At 44.8% G+C, this 24,737-nt stretch overlaps 1 protein-coding gene across 1 annotated transcript in view; it reads left to right on the forward strand.

Annotated features, from left to right (window-relative positions):
* LAMA2 (laminin subunit alpha 2) overlaps nt 1-24,737 on the forward strand; it is a 1,492,466-nt gene that overhangs the window by 957,995 nt on the left and 509,734 nt on the right. The window contains 1 exon segment of the mRNA XM_029596813.1: nt 4,035-4,171. Within this exon segment, the coding sequence (XP_029452673.1) occupies nt 4,035-4,171 (137 nt within the window).

Here is a 24,737-nt window from a genome sequence, read left to right on the forward strand (position 1 = left end):
ATTGAGCGATCGGTTTTTGGCCCAACAGCCGCGGGCCGAATTCAAATTTATTTATTTATTTATTTATTAACTTTTTTTGCTCTTCGGGACCTCCAACTTAATATCGCCATGATAACTGCTTTTCTGTGCACCCTCCGACTTAATATCGCCATGATATTAAGTCGGAGGGTGCACAGAAAAGCAGTTTTTACTGCTTTTCTGTGCACTTTCCCGGTGCCGGAAGAAATTAGCGCCGGCCTTTGGGTCGGCGCTAATTTTTGAAAGTAAAATGTGCGGCTTGGCTGCACATTTTACTTTCTGTATCCCGCGCGCATACCTAATAGGGCCATCAACAAGCATTTGCATGTTGAGGGCGCTATTAGGTGCCGCGGGTTGGACGCGCATTTTCCTCCCCTTACTGAATAAGGGGTAAGGGAAAATGCGCGTCCAATAGCAGGCTAACACTGTACTGTTAGCCTGCTAACAGTACAGTGCTAACATCCTGCTAACAGGCTAACTGTACTGTTAGCCTGTTAGCAGGATGTTTGGCTAACTTTAGGACAGCCTAGAGACCCGGCCAGCGTTATCTAGATAACTTATCCAGCTCTTGACTCCTCCGCGATCTGCCCATTCCCCACCCCTCAGTTATCTAGCTAAAACCTTACAGCTAAATTTTAAATCCTCTGCATACGGGGAAGACAGGGGTTACGCGTGCAGCTGCGCCTCAGGAAATGCCATTGAACAGACTCCTCTTGTCACAGCCATCACGAACACTATCTACCAGCATGCAGACCAAGGTGGTGACGCCCTTCTAGTAACTCTGAATCTTTCTTCCACTTTTGAACTGTCAATAATGAACTCTTGGTTCGACATCTAAGAGACATTGGCATTAAAGACACTGCCCTTGAGTATTTTGAATCATTCTTACCTAACAGAACACAATCTGTCACATGGGCCAACAAACCATCCAATCCCAGAGATCTCAGCTGTGGAGTGCCCCAAATCCTTAACATTTACATTTGCCCAAAATGTGAACTCATTCAGTCTTGCAATATTTATTTTCCAATAACATCTGCTTAAAAATTGAATCAGATCAAACCTTATCTATTGCCAGTCTCAATGATGGTGCTATGCCATTGGGATATTGCAGTAAGACAATGACTGGATCTCCTCTGGCTTAATCATCGAGGTCACCTCCTTTGATCTTTACTTTCCCTATTAGATACTCCCTTGCAACCTAAGGAGTCAATACAAAGCCTAGTGGTTCAAGTTGATCAGAACCTCATGATGGAAACTTATATTTCTAACATGTTAAGGATGTCCTTTATATAGAAACATAGAAACATAGAAATGATGGCAGAAGAAGACCAAATGGCCCATCCAGTCTGCCCAGCAAGCTTCACACATTTTTTCTCTCATACTTATCTGTTTCTCTTAGCTCTTGGTTCTATTTCCCTTCCACCCCCACCATTAATGTAGAGAGCAGTGATGGAGCTGCATCCAAGTGAAATATCTAGCTTGATTAGTTAGGGGTAGTAGGGGTAGTAACCGCCGCAATAAGCAAGCTACACCCATGCTTATTTGTTTTACCCAGACTATGTTGTACAGCCCTTGTTGGTTGTTTTTTCTTCTCCCCTGCCGTTGAAGCAGGGAGCTATGCTGGATATGCGTGAAGTATCAGTTTTTTTCTCCCCTGCCGTTGAAGCAGAGAGCCATGCTGGATATGCATTGAAAGTGAAGTATCAGGCACATTTGGTTTGGGGTAGTAACCGCCGTAACAAGCCAGCTACTCCCCGCTTTGTGATTGCGAATCCTTTTTTCTTCTCCCCTGCCGTTGAAGCTATGCTGGATATGTGTGAAGCATCAGTTTTTCTTTTCCCCTGCTGTAGAAGCAGAGAGCTATGCTGGAAATGCGTGATGTATCAGTATTTCTCCCATGCCGTTGAAGCAAAGAGCCATCCTGGATATGCATGGAAAGTGAAATATCAGGCACATTTGGTTTGGGGTAGTAACCGCCGTAACAAGCCAGCTACTCCCCGCTTTGTGAGTGCGAACCCTTTTTTCTTCTCCCCTGCCGTTGAAGCAGAGAGCTCTGCTGTATATGCATTGAAAGTGAAGTATCAGGCATATTTGGTTTGGGGTAGTAACCGCCGTAACAAGCCAGCTACTCCCCTCTTTGTAAGTGCAAATCCTTTTTTCACATTTCCTCTTGCTGTTGAAGCTTAGAGTGATGTTGGAGTCACAGTAAGCATGTGTATGTTTATTGAATAAGGGTATTGTGTCCAGGCAGTAGCCATCATTCTGGCGAGTCACCCACTCTTCATTGGCGGCCTCTTGACTTTATGGATCCACAGTGTTTATCCCACGCCCCTTTGAAGTCCTTCACAGTTCTGGTCTTCACCACATCCTTCGGAAGGGCATTCCAGGCATCCACCACCCTCTCTGTGAAGAAATACTTCCTGACATTGGTTCTGAGTCTTCCTCCCTGGAGCTTCAAATCGTGACCCCTGGTTCTGCTGATTTTTTTCCTATGGAAAAGGTTTGTCGTTGTCTTTGGATCATTAAAACCTTTCAAGTATCTGAAAGTCTGTATCATATCACCTCTGCTCCTCCTTTCCTCCAGGGTGTACATATTTAGATTCTTCAATCTCTCCTCATAAGTCATTTGATGAAGACTTCCACCTTTTTGGTCACCCTTCTCTGGACCGCCTCCATCTTGTCTCTGTCTCTTCTGAGATATGGTCTCCAGAACTGAACACAATACTCCAGGTGAGGTCTCACCAAGGACCTGTACAAGGGGATAATCACTTCCCTTTTCTTACTCGATATTCCTCTCTCTATGCAGCCCAGCATTCTTCTGGCTTTAGCTATCGCCTTGTCACATTGTTTCGCCAACTTCAGATCATTAGACACCATCACCCCAAGGTCTCTCTCCTGCTCCGTGCACATCAGCCTTTCTCCCCCCATCGAATACAGTTAATTCGGATTTCCACTCCCCATATGCATATATGCATATGGGGAGTGGAAATCTAGCTAGATTCTGCAACTGTGCAACTATATTGACAAACAAACTCTTGCTATCATGATTCATGTGTTAATCACAGCTGAATCGATTATTGGAACTCTCTCTTTAACAGCATCTCACAATCCAGTCTGACGAGCCTCCAACTTCTATAGAATATAATATAGCCATTAGAATTTTGGTAGAGGCCAAAGCAATCAACCAGATAACACCAATACTACACTAGAAGCATTGGCTCCCAGAGTCCCAGTTGAAAACAGTATTCAACTCAAAACTCTCTGCTTCATTTAGACGTGCATGAATGAACAGGCCTATAAGTATCTCTTTCAACTTATTTTCCCCTAGACTCCCACTAGAGAATGCTAATCTTCCCAAATGGCCCTTCTCTTCTCCACCTCTAGTGTTGATTAGACTGTCCTGTATGAGACTTCATGTCTTCAGTTGTTATGCTCCAAAAATTCCAAACAAGGTATCACTTTCCTATGCCTCAAGCCATGTTAACTCACTTTCAGGAAAAAAAGCTAAGGCATGGCTCTTTCACCACATCTTCCTTAGAATCCCCTTGGCAGAGACACTCAGTCTTCCCTATCCATCTACCTGAACCATAAAGTAAAGATTATAAATTAAACAACCTGGCTTTTCAATACTGTTCATTGTAAATATGATTGAGCTGTAGTTGAAAATGGCATTTGACCATGTACAGTAATTGTTAAAACTTGCTTTGTAATCCGCCTTGTGGCCACTCATAACAAAAGGCAAAATATCAAATGGGTATAAACAAATAAATATCACGAAACAAATGTAACAACACCAGTAGTAAGTATATTAAGACTCTGTAGCCTCTCCTCAACATATCTCCAATTATAAGCTAAATCTAAATCAGATCATCATGGTAATATCAACATTCCAAGAATCAGTCCCCTATGTAAAAGTTGTGCTTAGTGGAATTGAACGTAGCAAAATAAACAGGGAGGAGAATCTTGTGCTTACAAAATATGCTAACTTTTAACTTATGTTACTGTTTCCCTTATAGCATGCTCCTGTTCCCATATTGGCGGCAATTGTGATCCAGACACTGGCCGCTGTGTTTGCCCTCCCAATACCATAGGGGAAAGATGTGATAAATGTGCTCCAAATTATTGGGGCCACAGCATTGTCAACGGGTGCAAGGTGAGTGGCTTACGTCTTTTCTCCTCAATGGTAACTTTTAAACAGGCGCGCTGGTGCACATATGCAAGCTTATTGGCCTGCGCCCAGGGACATGGCCATTTTATAACATATGCGCATATATATGCCCACACGTTATAAAATGGCCTGACCGTGCACACATACATACGCAATTTTAAGTGGACCCACGCCTACACATGCGAATGCCACTTCTACTGTGTAAGTGGGGAGATTTTAATAGATACGCCAGTCGATGCCATTGCCAGTTTTCCCAGTTCGCCCAGGTAAGGGATAGGAAGTCCATCCTCCACCTCTAGCTTAATAGCCACCTTCTCCCCTGTTAGTTCCAACCCTTAAAAGCTCGCCAATCTATCTACTTACCGTTATTTTACTGCTTACACATCCTCCATAGCAGAAGTAAAGTTACGCGGCGGGGGCCCTGGCGCACCTATGCACGTAGGTATTTATGCGCTAGTTTGAAGTTGAAATCCAGGAATGCCGTGCCCTCCCCAGATCATGCCCACGACCTGCCCCTTTTTTGGGAGCTTTTACTTTGTGCATGCAGCGGGAGATATGTGGGTCCTCTGTCGGCTTTCAATATCCGCTCGGCGCGCACCATCCCAACATGCTCGCATATCTCCCGGTTTTGGCTTGCTTCAGCCTTTTAAAATTCACTTGATTGTGTGGAAAAAACTGAGGCAAGCCGATCTAAATTGGGTAAAGAACAGTACAGCTTGGGCCAAGCAAGTAACCCCAATCTCAAAAAAGATATAGTTGTGATGGAGAAGGTACAGAAAAGGGCGACCAAAATGATAAAGGGGATGGAACAGTTCCCCTATGAGGAAAGACTAAAGAGGTTAGGACTTTTCAGCTTGGAGAAGAGACAGCTGAGGGGGGATATGATAGAGATCTTTAAAATTAGGAGCGGTCTTCAATAGAGATGTGCATTCGTTTATCACGAATTAAGCAATTTCAACAAAATTGCCTAATTCGTAGTGGTTCGGGGGAGCCTGAACCACGAAACGGTTTTTCCCTGAGCTTTGGGGAAAATTCATTTTTCGGGTTAGTGCGGGGGGAGGGGGCACATTTATTAAAAAAAACCAAAACACCCCAACCCTTCACATTTACTTTCTTACAACCCCCCCACCATCCCAATCCCTCCCCAAGACTTACTAAATGCCCTGGTGGTCCAGCGGGGTCCTGCAAGCGATCTCTCCTTCTGTGCCGTCGGGCTGTCGGGCCTGCTATGACTCAAAATGGCACCGATAGCCTTGCCCTTATGATGTCACAGGGGCTACTGGTGCCTTTGGTCAGCCCCTGTCACATGGTAGGAGCCACAAGATGGCACCGGCCGTCCATTGCTCCTACCATGTGACAGGGGCTGACCAAATGGCACCGGTAGCCCCTGTGACATCGTAAGGGCAAGGCTATCGGCACCATTTTGAGTTGTAGCAGGCCCGACAACCCGACGGCATGGAGGGAGAGATCGCTCACGGGACCCCGCTGGACAACCAGGGCATTTAGTAAGTCTTGGGGAGGGATTGAGATGATGGGGGACTTTTAAGAAAGTAAATGTGAAGGGTTGGGGGTGAGTTTTTTTCCGATTCTCGATTTTTCTTTTTTTATTCGTTTTTCCGGTTTCAGGTTCAGGTTTCAGCTTCGTTTTTGGCGAAAAACGATCCGTGGAAAAATGAGTTTTCCCACGAAGCGCCCGAACTGAAACCCGACCCGAGGCAGAAAAACAAAGTTCATCTCTTGTCTTCAACAAGTAGATGTGAATCAGTTATTTACACTTTCGGATAATAGAAGGACTAGGGGGCACTCCATGATGTTAGCAAGTAGCACATTTAAGACTAATCGGAGAAAATTCTTTTTCACTCAATGCACAATTAAGCTCTGGAATTTGTTGTCAGAGGGTGCGGATAGTGCAGTTAATGTAGCTGGGTTTAAAAAAGGATTGGATAAGTTCTTGAGGAGAAGTCCATTACCTGCTATTAATTAAGTTGACTTAGAAAATAGACACTCCTATTACTAGCATCAGGAGCATGGGATATGCTTAGTTTTTGGGTACTTGCCAGGTTCTTGTGGCCTGGTCTGGCCTCTGTTTGAAACAGGATGCTGGGCTTGATGGACCCTTGGTCTGACCCAGTATGGCAATTTCTTATGTTCTTAGGTTCGTATGACACAAAATTATTCAAAATTGTTGAATCACAAGAGGTTTGTGAGAAATTGCAAGGGACTTTTTAAAAAATAGGAGATTGGGCATGCAAATGGCAAAAGAAATTTAATGTGGACAAGTACAAAGTGATGCACTTATGGAAGAGTAACCCAAATTATAGCTACGCAATGCACGGTTCCATATTAGGAGTTAGAGATGTGAATCGGATGCCGGAATCGGTTCCAGTTTCAGTATCACGGACCCGTGGGAAATTTCGTTTCTGCGGTCTAGACCAGTTTTTTTTTTCGGCTGTCCCAATCCGAAAAAAAACCCCCATCTCGACCCTTTAGATCTAATTATTTACAATCCCCCACCCTCCTGACCCCCCCAAAGCTTGCCTAAAGTCCCTGGTGGTCCAGCAGGGACCCCAAGAGCGATCTCCCGCTCTCGGGCCGTGGGCTGCCACTAATCAAATAGCACTAGTGGCCCTTTGCCCTTACCATGTGACAGGGGCTATCGGTGCTATTGGCCGGCCCCTGTCACATGGTAGGAGCAGTGGACGGCCGGCACCATCTTATAAAATGGCACAGGCCATCCATTGCTCCTTCCATGTGACAGGGGCCGGTCAAAGGCACCGATAGCCCCTGTCACATGGTAAGAGCAAAGGGCCATCAGCGCCATTTTGATTAGTGGCAGCCGACGGCCCGAGAGGGGGACATCGCTCCCGGGACCCCTGCTGGACCACCAGCTATATCGGAGCGGCCTCAGAGTGAACTTTCCTTCTCCCCCCCCCCCTGCACCTTCCCCTATCTAACCCGCCCTCCAGCCCTAACTAAACCCCCCCCAACCTTTGTCGAAGAAGTTATGCCTGCCTCTGGGCAGGCGTAACTTGCGCATGCCGGCTCTCCATCCCCCGGCCCGGTGGCTGTTCTGGAGGCCCCGCCCATGGCCCCGCCCCCAGAACGCCCATTTTTTTCAAGCCCCAGGACTTACGCGCATCCCGGGGCTTGTGCGCACCACCGAACCTATGTAAGATAGGCTCAGCGCGCGCAGGGGGAGACAGGGATAGGTTTTCGGGGGTTACGCGCGTAACCCTTTGAAAATCTACCCCAATGAGTGGAGTGGAATGAGTAAGCATTAATTGGTTATTTACTCTTGCAAAGAGTACAAAGACTAAGGGACACAATGAAGTTTCTAGGTGATAAATTTAAAACTAATAAGAGAAAATATTTTTTTTACTCAATGCATAGTTAAGCTCTGAAATTCATTGGCAGAGGATATGGTGAAAGCTATTAGTGTAGCTGCTTTTAAAAATAAGATTTGGACAAGTTCCTGGAGGAAAAGTCCATAAACCATTATTAAGATGGAGTTGCAGAAATTAATTTCTTTTCCCTGGGATAAGCGGTATAGAATCTATCTACCCCTTGGGATCCTGCCAGGTACTTGACCTGGATTGGCCACTGATGGAAATAGGATACTGGGCTTCTGTTGGATCCTTCTTCCAATTTTTGAATGAAGATCTTTTGGCTAAAATAGCTTCTTTCACCTCTCCTTTTAACCATGCCGGTAATCGTTTTGCCGGTAATTGTTTTGCTCCCTTCTATGCTGCAGCAGGCCCAGCGCTCCCTGCACCCCGGCTGCTCCTCCCCCCTCTCCCCCCCCCCCCCCACCAGCTCATGCTTCCCCTTTCCGAACAGAAAGCAAGCGCTGGAGGCAGAAGAGCAGCAGCTTGTGGATTCTGGGTCTTCCCTACCCCCCTGCTCTGCCATCCTACGCTGGGCTTGCCATGTCCCGGTGGGGTTTGGGAGGAACATGGAAGAGATAGGACGGGGGATTGGGGGGGGGGGGTACAGGGTGAGACAAAATGGAGAGGAGGAAACAAACTGAGTTTGCCTCAAAGAGATGAGAGAGGTATAGAAGAGAGGCGGAGGAGGGGAGAGAAACCCAAATTGTATCCCACTTCCAGACTGTAGATGGCCTACAGATCAGGAAGGATTTGGGAACCAGCTGCCCATAACATGAGATCATTTGATACAGGATAAAAGCAGAAAATAAGAAAAGTCTTCTAAGGTGAGAACAAGGACGTTATTTATACTTTTGAATAATAGAAGGACTAGGGGGCATTCCATGAAGTTAGCAAGTAGCACATTTAAGACTAATCGGAGAAAATTCTTTTCACTCAACTCACAATTAAGCTCTGGAATTTGTTGCCAGAGGATGTGGTTAGTGCAGTGAGTGTAGCTGGGTTCAAAAAAGGTTTGGATAAGTTCTTGGAGGAGAAGTCCATTAATGGCTATTAATCAAATTTACTTAGGGAATAGCCACTGCTATTAATTGCATCAGTAGCATGGGATTTTCTTATTGTGTGGGTAATTGCCAGATTCTTATGGCCTGGTTTGGCCTCTGTTGGAAACAGGATGCTGGGCTTGATGGACCCTTGGTCTGACCCAGCATGGCAATTTCTTATGTTCTTATGGACCTTTGGTCTGACCCATTATGGCAAATCTTATGTACTTATGATGTATCAGCTGCATTCTGCCTTTTAGTATGGTACAAGAGACTTTTCATCAGTGAGGTGTGAATGGCACACATAGCTGAGTAGCAGAACAAGTCCCAATTGTAGTTCTAATTTACAATCTGGATGTCGAAAAGTGCCTTCTTGCAAAGATCAGCAACTGTTAATACAATTTTGCTTCAATGAACTTTTTGATAATGGTTATATGAGTGTTCTGTATTGTTTAGTGCACACACATACACACAGAAATTTAGTTATATTTTACATATTAGAAGTCAAAAATATTCCGCTCATCCGTATGTGGAATTATTGCTATGTTGTGGGAAGTGAAAATATATTTTCAGGTTTTAAACAACCAAAAAAAACCTGAAACTATTATTTCTGTAAGACAGGCATGTCTGCCCTTGTATGATTCTTTGTTAACAGGAATGAGAACATTTGAGGGTTCTCTCACCTCTAGTGTGTGTGGTGATTTAGGCTTTAGTTATCTGATTGTCAATGCTTTTCTTAAAAGTCTGCCTGCACAGCACACTCGGCTTGTAGTATCAGCCTAACAGATGTTAGGAGTGTGTCTGAGCAGTGGGGATCATTCCTGCTCTCTGCTTGTCTTCTGTATGAATGGATGAGCATTGCAGATTAGCTGACACACAATCATTTACATTGATGTATCAGCTGCATTCTGCCTTTTAGTATGGTAAAAGAAACTTCTCAGCAGTGAGGTGTGAATGGCACATACAGCAGCTGAGCAGCAGAGCAAATCCCAGTTGTAGCACTAATATACAATCTGGACAGCGAAAAGTGCCTTCTTGCAAAAATCTGCCATTACATCTCATCGTAATCTAGATTTTTATATTAGCCATTTAATTATCTTAGGTCTGGTAGATAATGTGTCTACATAACACTTTCTCCCATGGCCTAATTTATACAATAGGCCTCCTGATTCAAAATGTTGCCTCAGCATTGTTTTAATTCTCTCTTTACCTGCAGCTTAACTGCACACAAAAAGGGACTTTTATGGGGTTTTTTTCCATTGCATAAAGTACTCTTGACAGGCCAGTGACTGAAGTTGGTGATACATTTGTGTGGAAATATGTCTCTCTTTGTCCAACATTGTGAATCATCATGGAAAGAAATTAAAAAGAAGCCTTGAAAAAAAACAAAAGCCAGCACTGTAAATTGTTTAGTGTTGAGGGACTCTGTTTTTATCTCTTGCCATCTATTCAGATTTATGAAACAAATTTTACCATTACATTATTCCTTTTTATAGGAGAACTGTGGTGCATTATTGCTTCTACATATTTCCCATTTTCTGCCTTGATCATACAGTTCAGGGACAGGCTTTATACAGTGCCAGGGAAACTGCAAAATCCATCATTCTTTTTTTTATATATTTCTGCTTGAAAACTGATAAATCTATCCTTGGTAAATAACAGTTCTATAGAATTTTCAGGCACACCTAATGCAATAGGCACGTTTAAGGAAAAAACAAAAGGGGAAGCACGCAGAGAGGCATGACTTTGGGAATGCTTTCCATCACAGATTTGTAGAAAAGGGTGATGGAGTTCTTACATTAGATGCCGGGTATATATTATGCTTTAGTATGGTTTTTTCCAATTGTTGTAACATGTTTTGACTTTTTGTAAACAAGGGGTGATGGGGATGGGGGGGGGGGGGGGTGGCGTAGGGAAAGAGCAGCTTGGAAGATACCTTTTTGTATGGGCCTGAATATGTATGTGTGTATGATCTTAGGTAGAACTGTGGTGCTTATTGGAGGCAGCTGGAGGCTGCAGATTGTTGAAAAGTGCTCCATTTCAAAAGCTCCCCACCCTCACCCCAGCAGCTTAGCCCCACGCAAAACTGAAGTTGTATCTCAGTTTGCTCACTTACCATAAACATTCTGCTGTATATAAACAAATTTAACTTAGTTCAATTTATTATTTGATGTACTGCAGTTTGTAGTACCATAAAAGTGGTGTACAAAAATGATTTAAATAAAATTAATTTAAAATGTCAAAGCAATACAATTACATAGTACAAAAAGTAAAAATAGTATAACACATCTAATACAAAGTCCTTCAAACAATACAATCATAACATACAATAAAAAAACAACAAAGCTCATAAAAACATATAAAATAATTAACTGAACTTCAAACTAAGGACACTTGTAATACCACAGTAAGCTCACATAATATCATCCAATTCAAAAGCTTGCCTAAATAGCCATATTTTTACTCCTTTAGAAATGTAGAATAGTCTCTTTCAATTCACCCAGGAAAGCATTCCAAAAATGGGACCTTAACTAAAGGGGGCACGATGGGTACATTCCAATCTATTTTTGTAAGTGTGAGTTAAAGTTAGATGAACATACAGCTTGAACAGAATTCTATGAAATTAATAAATTAGATAAATAACTAGAATTTGAACAGTACTATCCTGTTAGTTACTTGCCTATCCACAATGCAGTTCAGCAAAGCTCTTGGGTCTACATACAATACAGTTGGGTATAATTATATTATATATAGGCTCAAAACCCCTATAAAGAGACTTTAAAACTAAAGAGAACAATTTAAACTTGATTTCAGACAAATACTAGCATTCAATACAACTTTATAAACAGAGGGCTTACGTGGTCATATTTCTTAGTTCTGAAAAGCAGTTTAGCTGCGATATTCTGCAGTGATTGGATCCTTTTTAATGCCATTACTGTAAAGCCCTGATAAAGAGAATTATAAAAATTGATTCTATTTGTAATCATTGCATGAACAATTTTCTGTAGATCACTGTTTCTAAAATAGGGTGTAATCAGTACAGATATCTTATATGAAAAAAAGTCCTCCAAATAGCAATATTTGATTCTACATAGATAATTTTGAATTCAGCTTAAAGCCATGTTCTGCTACAGATTCTTTGAGGGCCAATAGTAAAAGTCATTTGGCCAGATTGTTATGCCTGTCGGTCGCAGACATCTGCGACCTCTCATGCTCACCTCTTTTTTCCCCACTCCATCAAGTCTGGGAAGAATGGCAATCTCTACCAATTCACGCCAACCTCTCCGGCATTCCTTGGACAACGTGGGTACTGCTGACCGCCATCTTGGACCCAGAGTTACCTAGATGCATGCAAGGGCCTCATTTAAATATGTCATGGTGGGAACCTTGGGGACGTCCCCGCTCGATGACGTCAACCCGCCAGTGTATTTAATCTGACCTGCCCTTGCCGCCTTCGAGTTAGCAAGGAGTACCATCTTGCTGAATTCTCCACTTAAAGGACTTCCTGTTCCTGACTCGGTCTTGGCATACGGACGCTCTGAGTACCCACTCCTTGGGGGCTCCCCTGTGTTCCCGGCTATCCACTCCTCGGAGGGCCTTCCTGCCTGACCTCTACTGTACCTGCTTCTCTGGTCTCTATCTCACTCCAGGAACCACCTACTGTGAGTACCTCTACTGAATTCTACTATACAGACTGCATTGAAGATTCCACGTGGCGTACCCCGATTCTCAGGCCACTACCACCTTCCTTCTGTGGGAGTCTTTCAGCTTCCTACACTACAGAATCCCTACATACCATCTACAGGAGCCACTTCCGGGTTCCGGCATCGCTACCAGTTCTTCAACAACTACTACAGACATCCTCAGCATACCCCGCTCCACGGCCCACTACCGGATTTGTATTCCTGAAGCTGCCTACGCTCATCAGAGGGGATCCCCGGCGTACCCTGCTCCGTGGGCCACTACCAGATCTTCTCAGCTGTCTCTCACTCTAGGTAATTCCCATTGCCCAGGACTGTACGAACATTTTTCATTTCTGTGGAGACTAATTCTTCCTTCCTATTTAATAAAGTCTTCATTCCTAGCTGTGTCCCATGTCACTGAGACTGTGCCTGCTTATGGTGAGGCTCACAGGCCTCCTCCCTGTAGGCTGAGACATCGCTCATCTCAGTCCAGGGGTTCACATCCTTTCTTAAACATAACAGATTGCTAACTCCATGGACCTGGCTCAGCTCTCAGCCCTTCAGGCCATCCCTAGTCTGGCCCAGCATCTGGCTGAACAGTAAAGGACATTGGAGACACTGGCTAATGCCTTTAACCAGCTCAGTTTTCGACTGAATGCTACCTCTTTGCCTCATAAGGTTATCGCCTCTTCACCTACTGGATCCGTAAGACTTTCCATGCCTTTGCCTGTACCCACTCGTTTTACAGGTGATCCCCTATTATGCAGAGGCTTCCTGAACCAGTGGTTTATGCACTTCTCCTTACAGCCTACCTACTTTCCAGACATAGTGTCCCAAACTACATACATCCTGTCTCTTTTAGATGGGAAAGCCCTGGCCTGCGCTTCATCTCTCTGGGAGCTTAATGATCCTATTCTCAGTATTTAATGGGGTTTCTTACCCTATTTCGTTCAGTGTTTGATGACCCTGCTCATAAGGCCATTGCTGGATCTGCACTCCTACACCTTCAACAAGGTACCAAACCTCTGACTGACTATGTTATTGAGTTTAAAACCTTGTCTTCCGAGTTGCTTTGGGACCTGGGTTGTCTTCGGATTATTTTTCTGGAAGGTCTTAATTACCACATTAAAAATGAATTAGCAGCCTGTGAGCTCCCTGATACCCTGGAATCCCTCATTGATCTTGCAGGACGGATTGATCGTCGTTGTTTGCATGAGCGCTTGCAAGAAATAAAGAGTCCCAAGAAGATGACACCGGGAGTTCCACATCCTCGTCCTGCTACAGTTACACAGACCACTTCCATACCCAGTACCAAGGAGGAGGAACTCATGCAATTAGACTGCATCCATCTAACAGCCAAGGAGAGGCATTACCGTAAAAGGTTAGACCTCTGTATGTACTGTGGACAACCTAGCCATGCAGTCCCTCCTGTCCTATCTGTCCAGGAAACTCACAGACCTAGGATCCGCCGGAGGACTCCTAGGTCTAACCTCTCCATCTCCTCCACTGACTCTTCCAGTCTCCATCATATTGAATACACTCTAATTCCATATATTAGCTCTAGTGGATTCCGGTGCTGGAGGAAACTTCATACTTTGCCAACTCATAGAGCACCTATGAATTCCCACCATCTGGACACCTACGCCACTGCTGCTATCTTCCATACACGGTGAGCCACTTCCTGGTGAGATCACTTATTCTACTCAACCCATTTGTCTCTGCACGGGGTAACTCCACTTGGAGACCATCTCCTTCCTGGTTTTGGATAAAGCTATTCACCCAGTCATACTTGGAATACCCTGGTTACAGATGCACTCACCCCAGTTTGACTGGAACATGTTGGAACTATCTCAATGGGGAAGAGACTGTCATGGGAGATGTCTTCAAGAAGTCACCACCGTGCTGTGCTTAACTACAACCACCTCACTTCCGGACCTACCTCAGCAATATTCATCCTACCAGAACGTATTCTCTAAAAAGGAAGCTGATACTCTGCCCCCTCACCGGTCTTTTGACTGCACCATTAATTTGGTACCTAATTCCGAACCTCCCAGAGGAAGGGTGTACCCACTTTCTCTGTCAGAGACTCAAGCTATGTCAGCCTCTATCCAAGAGAACTTGGCAAAGGGCTTCATTATGCCTTCTAAATCTCCAGCTGGGGCGGTTTCTTTTTCATGGGTAAGAAGGATGGATCCCTTCACACATGTATAGACTACCAAGGATTAAATGAGATCACCATGAAAGACCACTACCCATTGCCACTTATCTCCGAACTCTATGATTGGCTCCAAGGGGCCAAAATACTGGATCTCAGAGGGGCATACAATTTGGTCCACATACGCCAGGGTGATGAGTGGAAAACAGCTTTTAATAGCTGTGACGGTCATTTTGAATATTTAGTCATGCTCTTTGGCCTTTGCAACGCCCCAGCTGTATTTCAAAACATGATGAGTGACATTTTCAGGGACATGTTTTACAGTTGTGTGGTAGTATATCTTGACGACATACTGGTCTTCTCCCAAAACCTACAGAACTATCAAGTAGACGTTGCCAACGTTCTCCAAAGACAGGGATAATCACCTATACGCCAAATTAGAGAAATGCTCCTTCCATCAGGAATCCGTTACATTTCTTGGTTAAGTGGTATCCAGCTGGGGTTTTCAATTAGACCCACAAAAGACCAAAAGCATCCGGGACTGGCCCCAACCTACTGGCCTTAAGGCTTTGCAGAGATTTCTCGGATTCACAAACTACTACAGGTCCTTCATTCATCACTATTCCACCTTGACCATGCCTCTTACAGCCATGATGCAGAAGGGAGCCAATCCCTCTAATTTGTCTGCAAAAGCCGTTGACACCTTCCAGAAACTTAAGGAAGCGTTTATCCAGGAACCATATCTATGCCATCCCAATCCTCAATGACCATTCATTGTCAAGGTAGATGCTTCGGACATCGGAGTTGGTGCTGTCCTTAGTCAACACAGTGACACCCATACACTATATCCTTGCTCCTTCTTCTCTCGGCGGTTCTCCCCTGCTGAGCAGAATTATGGGATAGGAGACAAGGAGTTACTTGCCATCAAATTTGCATTCGAAGAATGGTGCCCATGGCTTGAAGGTGCGCAACACCAGATAACGGTCTACACTGACCATAAAAAATCTTGAATACCTTCATCATGCGCAACGCTTGAACCATAGGCAAGCACGCTGGTCTCTATTTTCTAATCAATTTGATTTCTTACTGAAATATCATCCAGCAGATAAGAATACACAGGCAGATGCACTCTCCCGTTCCTTCATTCCAGAAGACGTCCCGGACACACCACAACATATCATTGACCCTACCAAGGTACTTCTTGCAGCTACCCACACAGTTCCCGCCGGGAAGACAGTGGTACCTCACTCCCTCAGGAAGAAGATCCTCAGATGGGCCCATGACTCTCTGCTTGCTGGTCACCCTGGGCAGTCCAGAACACTCTTAACCTTACAGAGGTATTATTGGTGGCCTTCTATGAAGGAAGATGTACAGGCCTATGTAGAGTCATATCCTACATGTGCAAGACAGAAAACTCCAGCAGGCCATCCCTGGGGACTCCTCCAACCATTGTCTGCTCCTAGTGAACCGTGGACACACATTGCCACGGACTTTATCATTGATTTGCCTTTGTCCAACGGAAATAATACATCTGGTTTACCATTGACCGCTTTTCTAAAATGGCACATTTTGTGGCACAGCCTGGCTTACCGTCTGCCCTGAAGCTAGCAAGGTTGTTCATCCGGCACATCTTCTGTCTACATGGCATTCCTAAGCATATCCTCTCAGACAGAGTGGTTCAGTTTATCGCTAAGTTCTGGCAATCACCGTGCAAAAACTTTGACATGTCCAAGTTTTTTGTTACAAGTTTCTATCCCTCGTTCGATGTAAACCGATCTGATATGGTATTCAACCATGAAGCTCGGTATAGAAAAATGTGAAATAAATAAATAAATAAATGTCCTCAAGCCAACGGACAGATGGAGAGAACGAACCGCACGCTAAAGCAATTCCTCCGTGCTTATGTCAACTCCAGACAAAGCGACTGGTCAGAATTGTTCCCCTGGGCTGAATTCGCTCTGAACTCACATCAGTCCACTTCAATTAGGTCATCTCCTTTTCAACTAGTTTACGGACGTCAGCCGTTACCTCCACTATCTATGTCATTATCTGTAGCCTCTTCTGCAGCCCAGGCATCGGCGCAAGAATTACATCAGTTGTGGGAACACACAAAAGAACTTCTCCAGAAGGCTGGACAATAGGCCAAGAAGTTCTATGATGCCCATCACAGAGCTGCACCGCAGTTACAACCCAGCAATAAGATATGGCTTAGTACCCGCTTCATCCACCTTAAACTGCCGTCGATCTGATTTGCGCCAAAGTACATAGGACCTTTTCCTATTCTCCGCTGCCTTGGTCCAGTCACGTACAGTTTGAAGCTACCACCAGCACTTTGAATACATAATGCATTCCATATCTCCCTTCTGAAGCCACTTATTCTGTCAAAGTTCTCCAGGAAAACACTGGAGCCCCAGCCTCTCTCTGCTGAAGAAGACATCACATATCAAGAAGAAGACATCCTTGATGTAAGAAAACATGGCAGAAGATGGGAATATCTTATTTCCTGGGAAGGATTCGGTCCTGAGGAAAATAGTTGGGAGCCTGCATGCAACATCCTCGACAAGGACTTGATCCAACAGTTCCACAAGACACATCCCAGGAAGCCAAAACCCCCTGGGAGGGACCCTAAAAAGGGGGGTACTGTTATGCCTGTCGGTCACAGTCGGCTGCAACCTCTCATGCTCACCTCTTTTTTCCCCGCTCCATCAAGTCTGGGAAGAATGGCAGTCTCTACGTCCACGCCGACCTCTCCAGCGTTTACGGGACAGTGTGGGCTCTGCCAACCGCCATCTTGGACCCAGAGTTACCTAGATGTGCACACGCGTGCAAGGGCCTCATTTAAACACGTCATGGCGGGAACCTCGGGGGTGTCCCTGCCCAATGACGTCAACCCGCCAGTGTATTTAATCTAACCTGCCCTTGCCTTCTTTGAGTTAGCAAGGAGTACCATCTTGCTGAATTCTCCACTTCAAGGACTTCCTGTTCCTGACTCGGTCTTGGCATACGGACACTCTGAGTACCTGCTCTTTGAGAGCTCCCCTGCATTCCCGGCTATCTGATCCTCGGAGGGCAGTCCTGCCTGACTACTACTGAACCTGCTTCTCTGGTCTCTATCTCACTCCAGGAACCACCTACTGTGAGTACCTCTACTGAATTCTACTATACAGACTGCATTGAAGATTCCATGCTGCGTGGCCCGATCCTCAGGCCACTACCGCCTTCCTTCTGTTGGAGTCTTTCACCTTCCTGCTCTACAGAATACCTACATACCATCTACAGGAGCCTCTTCCAGGTTCCGGCATCGCTACTAGTTCTTCAACATCTACTGTACAGACATCCTCGGCATACCCCGCTCCACGACCCACTACCGGATCTGTATTCCGGAAGCTGCCTACTGTTATGGTTCCGTGTGTTTTCGTTGATCCTTGTGTGCTGTGGAGGTGACCACGGGGAGGAGCCCCGAGAGGAGCCACAGCACTGGGCTAGACTCGTACTACACGAAAACACAAAGTTCTGTATTAGACAGCTTGATGATATCCACCAGAGGTAGATCTGTAGTTTCAGTCTCAGGGACCTCGGCAGAGGGAGCCCTTCTCCCCTAGATGATGTCAGGAGGTTCTGCAGCAGGTCTCCCATGAGGAGATACTGTGGATGAGATAGACTGAGAGTTAGAGTACTCAATAGGTGTTGGCTGTTGATGTGCGATTCCACCAGGTATGTTGTAGAAGGTACAGGCACCGAGGCAGGGAGAGCAGACCCTCGAGGAGCGAGTACCTGTTCCATGTAAGGCACCTGAAATAAAGCAGAGGGCCCCCAAGGAGTGGGTACCCAGGTTAGCAATACCCCGAAGGGCAGAGAGAGAGCTTCCTGCGGCAGCACGGAAGCAGCAAAGTAGCGTAGACAGGAACGGATTTGAGTCCTTGCTAACTCAACGAGCTAGCAAATTAGTGAAGGTAATATACCCGGATGATGTGATGTCAGGATGAGGGAACGCCCTCGAGGTTCGCGCCAAGGGTGGTACAAAGATGTGGGTTGTGCGCACGCACCCTAGTAGGTACCTGGGAGGAGCAATGGCGGGAGGCTGCACCATAGCCGTTCTGGAGATGCTAGAGAGGTTGGCTTGTAGATGCAGCAGTAGCCATCTTTCCCAGGTGAGCGGGAGGAACCGTGAATAAGGTGAGGCAAACGGGGCGAAGACATTTAGGTCCGACGGACGCAACACTGACATAGCAAATTTTCAGTTGTATACCTGCTAAGTCAACTGGATAACTTTAGACCTGCTTTAGAGCCTAATGGGCCATGTGTAGCCACAGATATCAAGTTAAGTGGCAAGTTATTCAGCCATACAAGGCTAGATAACTTTAAAACATAGCTGGTTGGATTTTATTATCCGGCTACATAGAGAATCTTTATTCCAACCAACTATGGTTTTCTGCCCCTCCAAGGGCACCATATCTCCAAAGGGACAGAGACAGGATGGAGGCATTCCAGAGAAGGACGACCAAAAATGTGGATGGTCTTTAAAATGACTTATGAGGAGAGATTGAAGAACCTTTAATATATATACCCTGGAGGAGAGCAGGAGCAGGGGTGATATGATACAGACTTTCAGATATTTGAAAGGTTTTAATGATCCATGGTCAACAACAAACCTTTTCCGTTGGAAAAAAAATCTGTAGAACTAGGGGTCACGATTTGAAACTCCAGAGAAGAAGACTCAGAACCAATGTCAGGAAGTATTTCTTCACGGAGAGGGTGGTGGATGCCTGGAATGCCCTTCTGGAGGAATTGGTGAAGACTAAAACTGTGAAGGATTTCAAAGGGGCATGGGATAAACACTGTGGATCCATAAAGGCTAGAGGATGGGAATGAAGAGAAGAGCCATGGGGGTGGCTTGCCAGAATGGAGGCTACTTCCTGGTGATTACTACCCTTACTCAATAAGCCTTCACACGGTTAATGCAATTCTAACATTGCTCTCTGCTTGAACGGCAGGGGGAAATGTGTCATTCAGACAACAACCAACATGGACTGAACTACACAGTCTGGGTAAACAGATAAAGCGTGGGGGTAGCTTGCTTATTGCGGCGGTTACTACCCTAAACCAGTTAAACCTGATACTTCACTTTGAATGCATATACAGTGATGCTCTGTGCTTCAATGGTAGGGAGAAATGTGGAAAAGAGGATTTATATTCAGACAACATCCAACAAGGCATTGATCTGTGCAGTCTGGGCAAACAAGCTTGATGCTGCGGTTACTACCCTTAGCCATTAAGCCTTATGCTCACCTTTGATGCACCTCCAACATTACTCTCTGCATCAATGGCAGGGGGTGGCAGAAATTTGAATCTGAACTTGGTGGTCGATGAAACAGCTAAGTATGGGAAAATAAATGTGGGAGCTTGCTGGGCAGACTGGATGGGCCAATTGGTTTTTTCTGCCGTCATTTCTATGTTTCTATGTAAACTTGATGATCCCTCATTGGATGAATGTGACTTTTCCCCTCCTTACTGGTTCAAGGAGTTGATGGGAGGTTCTGTGGCATGACCTGAGGCCTGGCTGACTGTAAGGGTCTCCAGAGAACTGGCCTTCCTCTAACCGTGTTTCTTTTGCTGCCCTCTGGACTGGCACATTTCACAGCATAGATTTGCTCAACCCATAAAGGCTCTCCCATCCCACTGATAGAAACCGGGATGTCATCTTCTATCACCTCCTTCACAATAACATTTGCTGTTTGTTATTTGGACCTTCAGCTGGACATGATATGAGCACTGGTGGCAACTTGAACGTCTCTTCACTCATGGCCAGAGGGTTCAATCGGGGTCCTTACACTACGCTTGGTGTAGTGGTCTTATCCCATCCCTGACCGTGGCTGAGGCTACTCTCTCTGCTCCCATCCAGCTCCACTGGAGGAGAAGGGTCTCCTTTATGCCCCCAATCCAGTCTGCTCCAAGTGCAGACTGATGTAGGCTAGTAGGGCCAGGATTGCACCCATGTCCATGAATATATTGGTGTAACAGTAGTAGCACTACAGGGCCACAGCCTATAGCCTTGAAAGGCATGATATTCTATGCACTCTGCTGACCCATTATGGGGCACCCAGCAGCGATAGTTGAAGGTGACCTCTTGAATAAAAGAAGTTCTTCAGAGGCACAAATGAAACTCCCACCCCACGAATTGAAAAGGGCTGGTGCTGGTGGTACGCACACTTGCTAAACTGACACTGGAAGCTCCAACTGTTAAACTCTGACCCTCTTTAGGTCATGATGGCAGGTTACTATTTCCCACCGTTGATGGCAAGGGCTTGGACATAATTGTTTTCTTCTCACTATGTGAACTCAATACCACATTACAGATCTTAACTAAGACACTCGAATGTACTTCTCCCTCTTGTGTAAGGCTCTGGAATGGTGCATGCTCTGACTTTTGCTCTTTTTATGCTAAGCTGGCTGACGGCTGTGCCCTTCATTTGCGCTGCTTTATAACTCCTGAATGACACAACACTGATGATGGGCTGAATGATGTCATGTGCCTATGCACTACTAGCTTCTTCTACCTTTTTGGGCACAGTTTCTCCTACCGAGCCATCCCAAGATAGGAGTAGCAGCCATCTTATCTACTTTTGTGGTTTTTCAATGAAACTTCCCAAACTGCACAAAATATGAAAACACTACTTCTATTCTTCTGTGCTATCTGAATCCATCACATCGATGCCCTCAGGTTCCTATTCAGACACCATCTTGTGTAACCCTTTCTTTGAAGACCTCCCAGATTGCAAGGGTACATTGTTGTCCCTAGGGTCATTTCTGTTCCCAACTCTCTGTCTTCCTTCAGTTTACAGTAGCCTACTGGGGTGTTGGGGTTCATTCCAGTGGGGAGGAGGATAAACCTCCGGGGATACTAGGCTCATGGGGTTGTATATCAGCACACATTCTCTCACTTCCTTTAAACTTTCTGGATCCACAGTACTCGTGCTTTGGATGTCCTTGCTTTAGGGCACCTCTAAATGCGAATGAAGACGCTGGGCACTTTGGTGGGATAACACTAACACTTAATACACGCAAGTTGCTATTTTATTTATTTTTCATTGATTTTTCTCAAATACATTTCAAGAATCTACTTGAATCAGCAAACAATGGGACAATTAAGAAATGAAAAGCAGAAATTGGAAACACGATATTAAATGGCAAAAATGAGGTCTCATACAATCACAGTCCTCATACCTTGGGGAATCCTTGCACTACCTTAGGAATATGAATATATTAAATATAATAAGGCAATTACTAGCAGAAACGGGGAACATAAGGCCCAATTTTAAAAGGGCCACGCTTGGTGGCCGGGCCTCGAGCACGCTGCGTGCATTTTCGGAAGGGACCAGCCTCGTGCATAAACCCCATTATGTGCCAAAGTACTGGGCCTCAACAAAGAGATGGGCAGGGGACGTGGGAGGGGAGGGGTGGGGCAGGCCGGGGCAGCGCCATTCGACATTGTCCTGGGGAAGCGCATACCGGCAGCCGGCTGGCACTCAGAGATTACTTCTGCTCCCGAGGAGCAGAAAGCAATTAAACAAACAAAAAGTAAGTAGCTAGGAAGGGGTTAGGAGTCGGGGAGGAGAGGGGAAAGGGTAGGAAGGTTAGGTAGGGGTATAGGAAACTGGGGAAGCCCTATTCCTGTCACTGCACATGGTCTTTTCAAATGTCTCCCACCTGCGCATGTGAGTCGCGGACCGCCAGCACATGCACACATATTTTCAAATCCGTCGTGTATGTGTGCACGGCCATCGGATTTTATAACATGTGTGCACCGGCACGCCCATGTTATAAAATCAGCGTGGCCATGTGCACATGCCGGGAACCGTGCACACATGGATGCGCTTGTGCTCCTTTTAAAATTGACCCCATAATCAACAGACTCATAACTGAACCTCAGAAGCTCTGCTAGCAGAAATGGGTGAAGAACCTAAAATAGAAGAAGACTTATCACTCAAGAAAGATGAAAATTGAAAGGTAAAAAAACAAAGCATAAGAGGCATTCTGATATTTATGAGACATTTACATAGAAATTTAAGAAGGAAAAATGCACCCAAATATAATACCCTAGACAGAAATTGCCTCCCCTTCTGAGTTTGTCTGGCAAGGTCCAGGTAAACTCGAACTTTTAAGTTTATGAAGGTTTCCAAACAATGACAGAAAGACAATTTTAAAACCCAGTCTTGATCCAATTCCAATAGAAAAGTAATGCTGAGAGTTGCTGGAAAATCTAGATCACTCTCAGCAGTTTCAAGAACTGCAGTGAGATTCAATTTAGCTGGTTCATTCAGAGATAAAGCCTGTATAATCTGTTCGTCGGGTAAATCTTTTTTAAACAGTGGCAAGTAATATACCCTTGATGCCATGGATAAAGCTTACTTGGGGATTTTTAAAATATCCACTAAATATTTCTTCCACGTATCTTTAGATCAAACAAGGAAACTGATAAAGTGAAGGTTTCTCCCTCGAATTTGATTTTCATTCTGTTCCAAACGGTTGGAAAGAAATTGATTTTCTTTAAGCAAAGCTTGTTGTAGTACAGAAGTACTTTCCAGATCCAATTTAAAAGTCTCACATGATTTTTTTAATATCCTTACTTTCAATTTCCAACATTTTCACCTGAGTATCCAAGACATTTATACGTTTCACCACCGGGTTTATTTGAGCAGAAATATTATTGCTTAGAGTCTGGATAGCTTTCCAAATTGTTTCCAAAGTAAAAATACTTGGCCTTACCATCTCAAAAGGCAGTATCGATGAATAATAAGAGCTCCTCCATACTTCAGCTGGGCTTTTCAGGAGTTTTCTCTTCACCCCCAATGATGTCGACAGGCTCCGAAGTGCTTCCAGCCAGCTCCACGGTCTCAGGATGAGACTTAGTACTTCCAGCATCATCAGCCGGTGCCATGTCACGTCACAGAACGAGTGACCTCACTTCAGCAGTGTTTGCAGGGGGCTGTCCATTCTTCTGGCGACAGACATGTTGATGGCTCTAGGAGGGATTGAAATCCCTCTCCTTCTCAAACATCCTTCAACAACAACAACTCCCGGAGCACTGGTCCCCGTCGCACTGGTCCCCGTCGCACGTGTTGGTCCAACCATGGGGCTCGGGGTGGGGGGGGGGGGCAGCTGAGATATCCCACTCTTTGGCTCTCTGATTGTGGCCAGAATGAGGCATAATTTCAAACAAAGAAAGACCAGGAAAAGGAGCAAGCTCAAGTGTGTACTGCTAGATCTGCCGTCTTCAATCCCCCTCATATCTCCGAGTGGCTATTTTAAAAGACACGCACGCACATTTTCCTACTTGCTTGCATATTTTTACACCTGCTAGTTATCTGGCGTAAGTACTATAAAATTTGTATTGTGTAGACTGAGTGGGAGATATGGACTGGGGGGAGTTCAGGATGAAGAACCAGGAGGGTGTTGATGACCTGGAGAAAGACTGTGCGAAATGGTGGCCTGGTTAATTTCCTTGATGCACATGTTTTAAACTTGGCCTACTTATGCGTATAAATCAGGATTTATGTGAATAAGTCCCAGTTTACTTTCATGTATAAAATATATGCACATATATTTTTTAAAAAGGTAGGACAAGTACATATATTCAGGTCATTGATATATGTGGTTTCAATGAATTGCATGTATTCACGCATAAGCGTACATGCACGCATATGTTGCAGGGTAAAAATATGTGTACTTTATAATACACTCTAACCAGTCTCTCTCCCACCTGTCACCCCAGTCAGTCACCCTATAACCAGTCACTCCCATACCTACCAGGGGAATTAAAAGTGTGCAGATCCCAAAATGCCAATGTCCCTTTCCTAAAATACAAAGGAATTGGCAAATTGGTATTATTATATCAGTTGTTCACTTGTTTGTTTACATTTATCAGATACTAGGCCCCCTCCCCCTCCCCACACACACAAACACCACCTTTGAATCTTAGCAACACAGATATGTATACCTACAGTACCTTAATGTAAACCGATATGATATCTCAGATCGAATGTCGGTATATAAAAAATAATAAATAATATGACCAATGGGAATACAGAACCATGAACAATGAAATCTAGAGAGAATAGAACTGTCCAGAGATTCTGGGATGACTTTCAATTTTGGGGAAAAGTAGGGCAAAATAAAATAGGAGCAAAAGGTCACTTTCCTTATACAGTTTTGGAATAGTGCATTGTTTGTCCATTTCTTGAAAATCTAGGATGTGAAAACATTCTACATTAAAAAATAATCTATACA

This window comes from Rhinatrema bivittatum, chromosome 3, assembly GCF_901001135.1.
Source record: "Rhinatrema bivittatum chromosome 3, aRhiBiv1.1, whole genome shotgun sequence".
NCBI lineage: Eukaryota > Metazoa > Chordata > Amphibia > Gymnophiona > Rhinatrematidae > Rhinatrema > Rhinatrema bivittatum.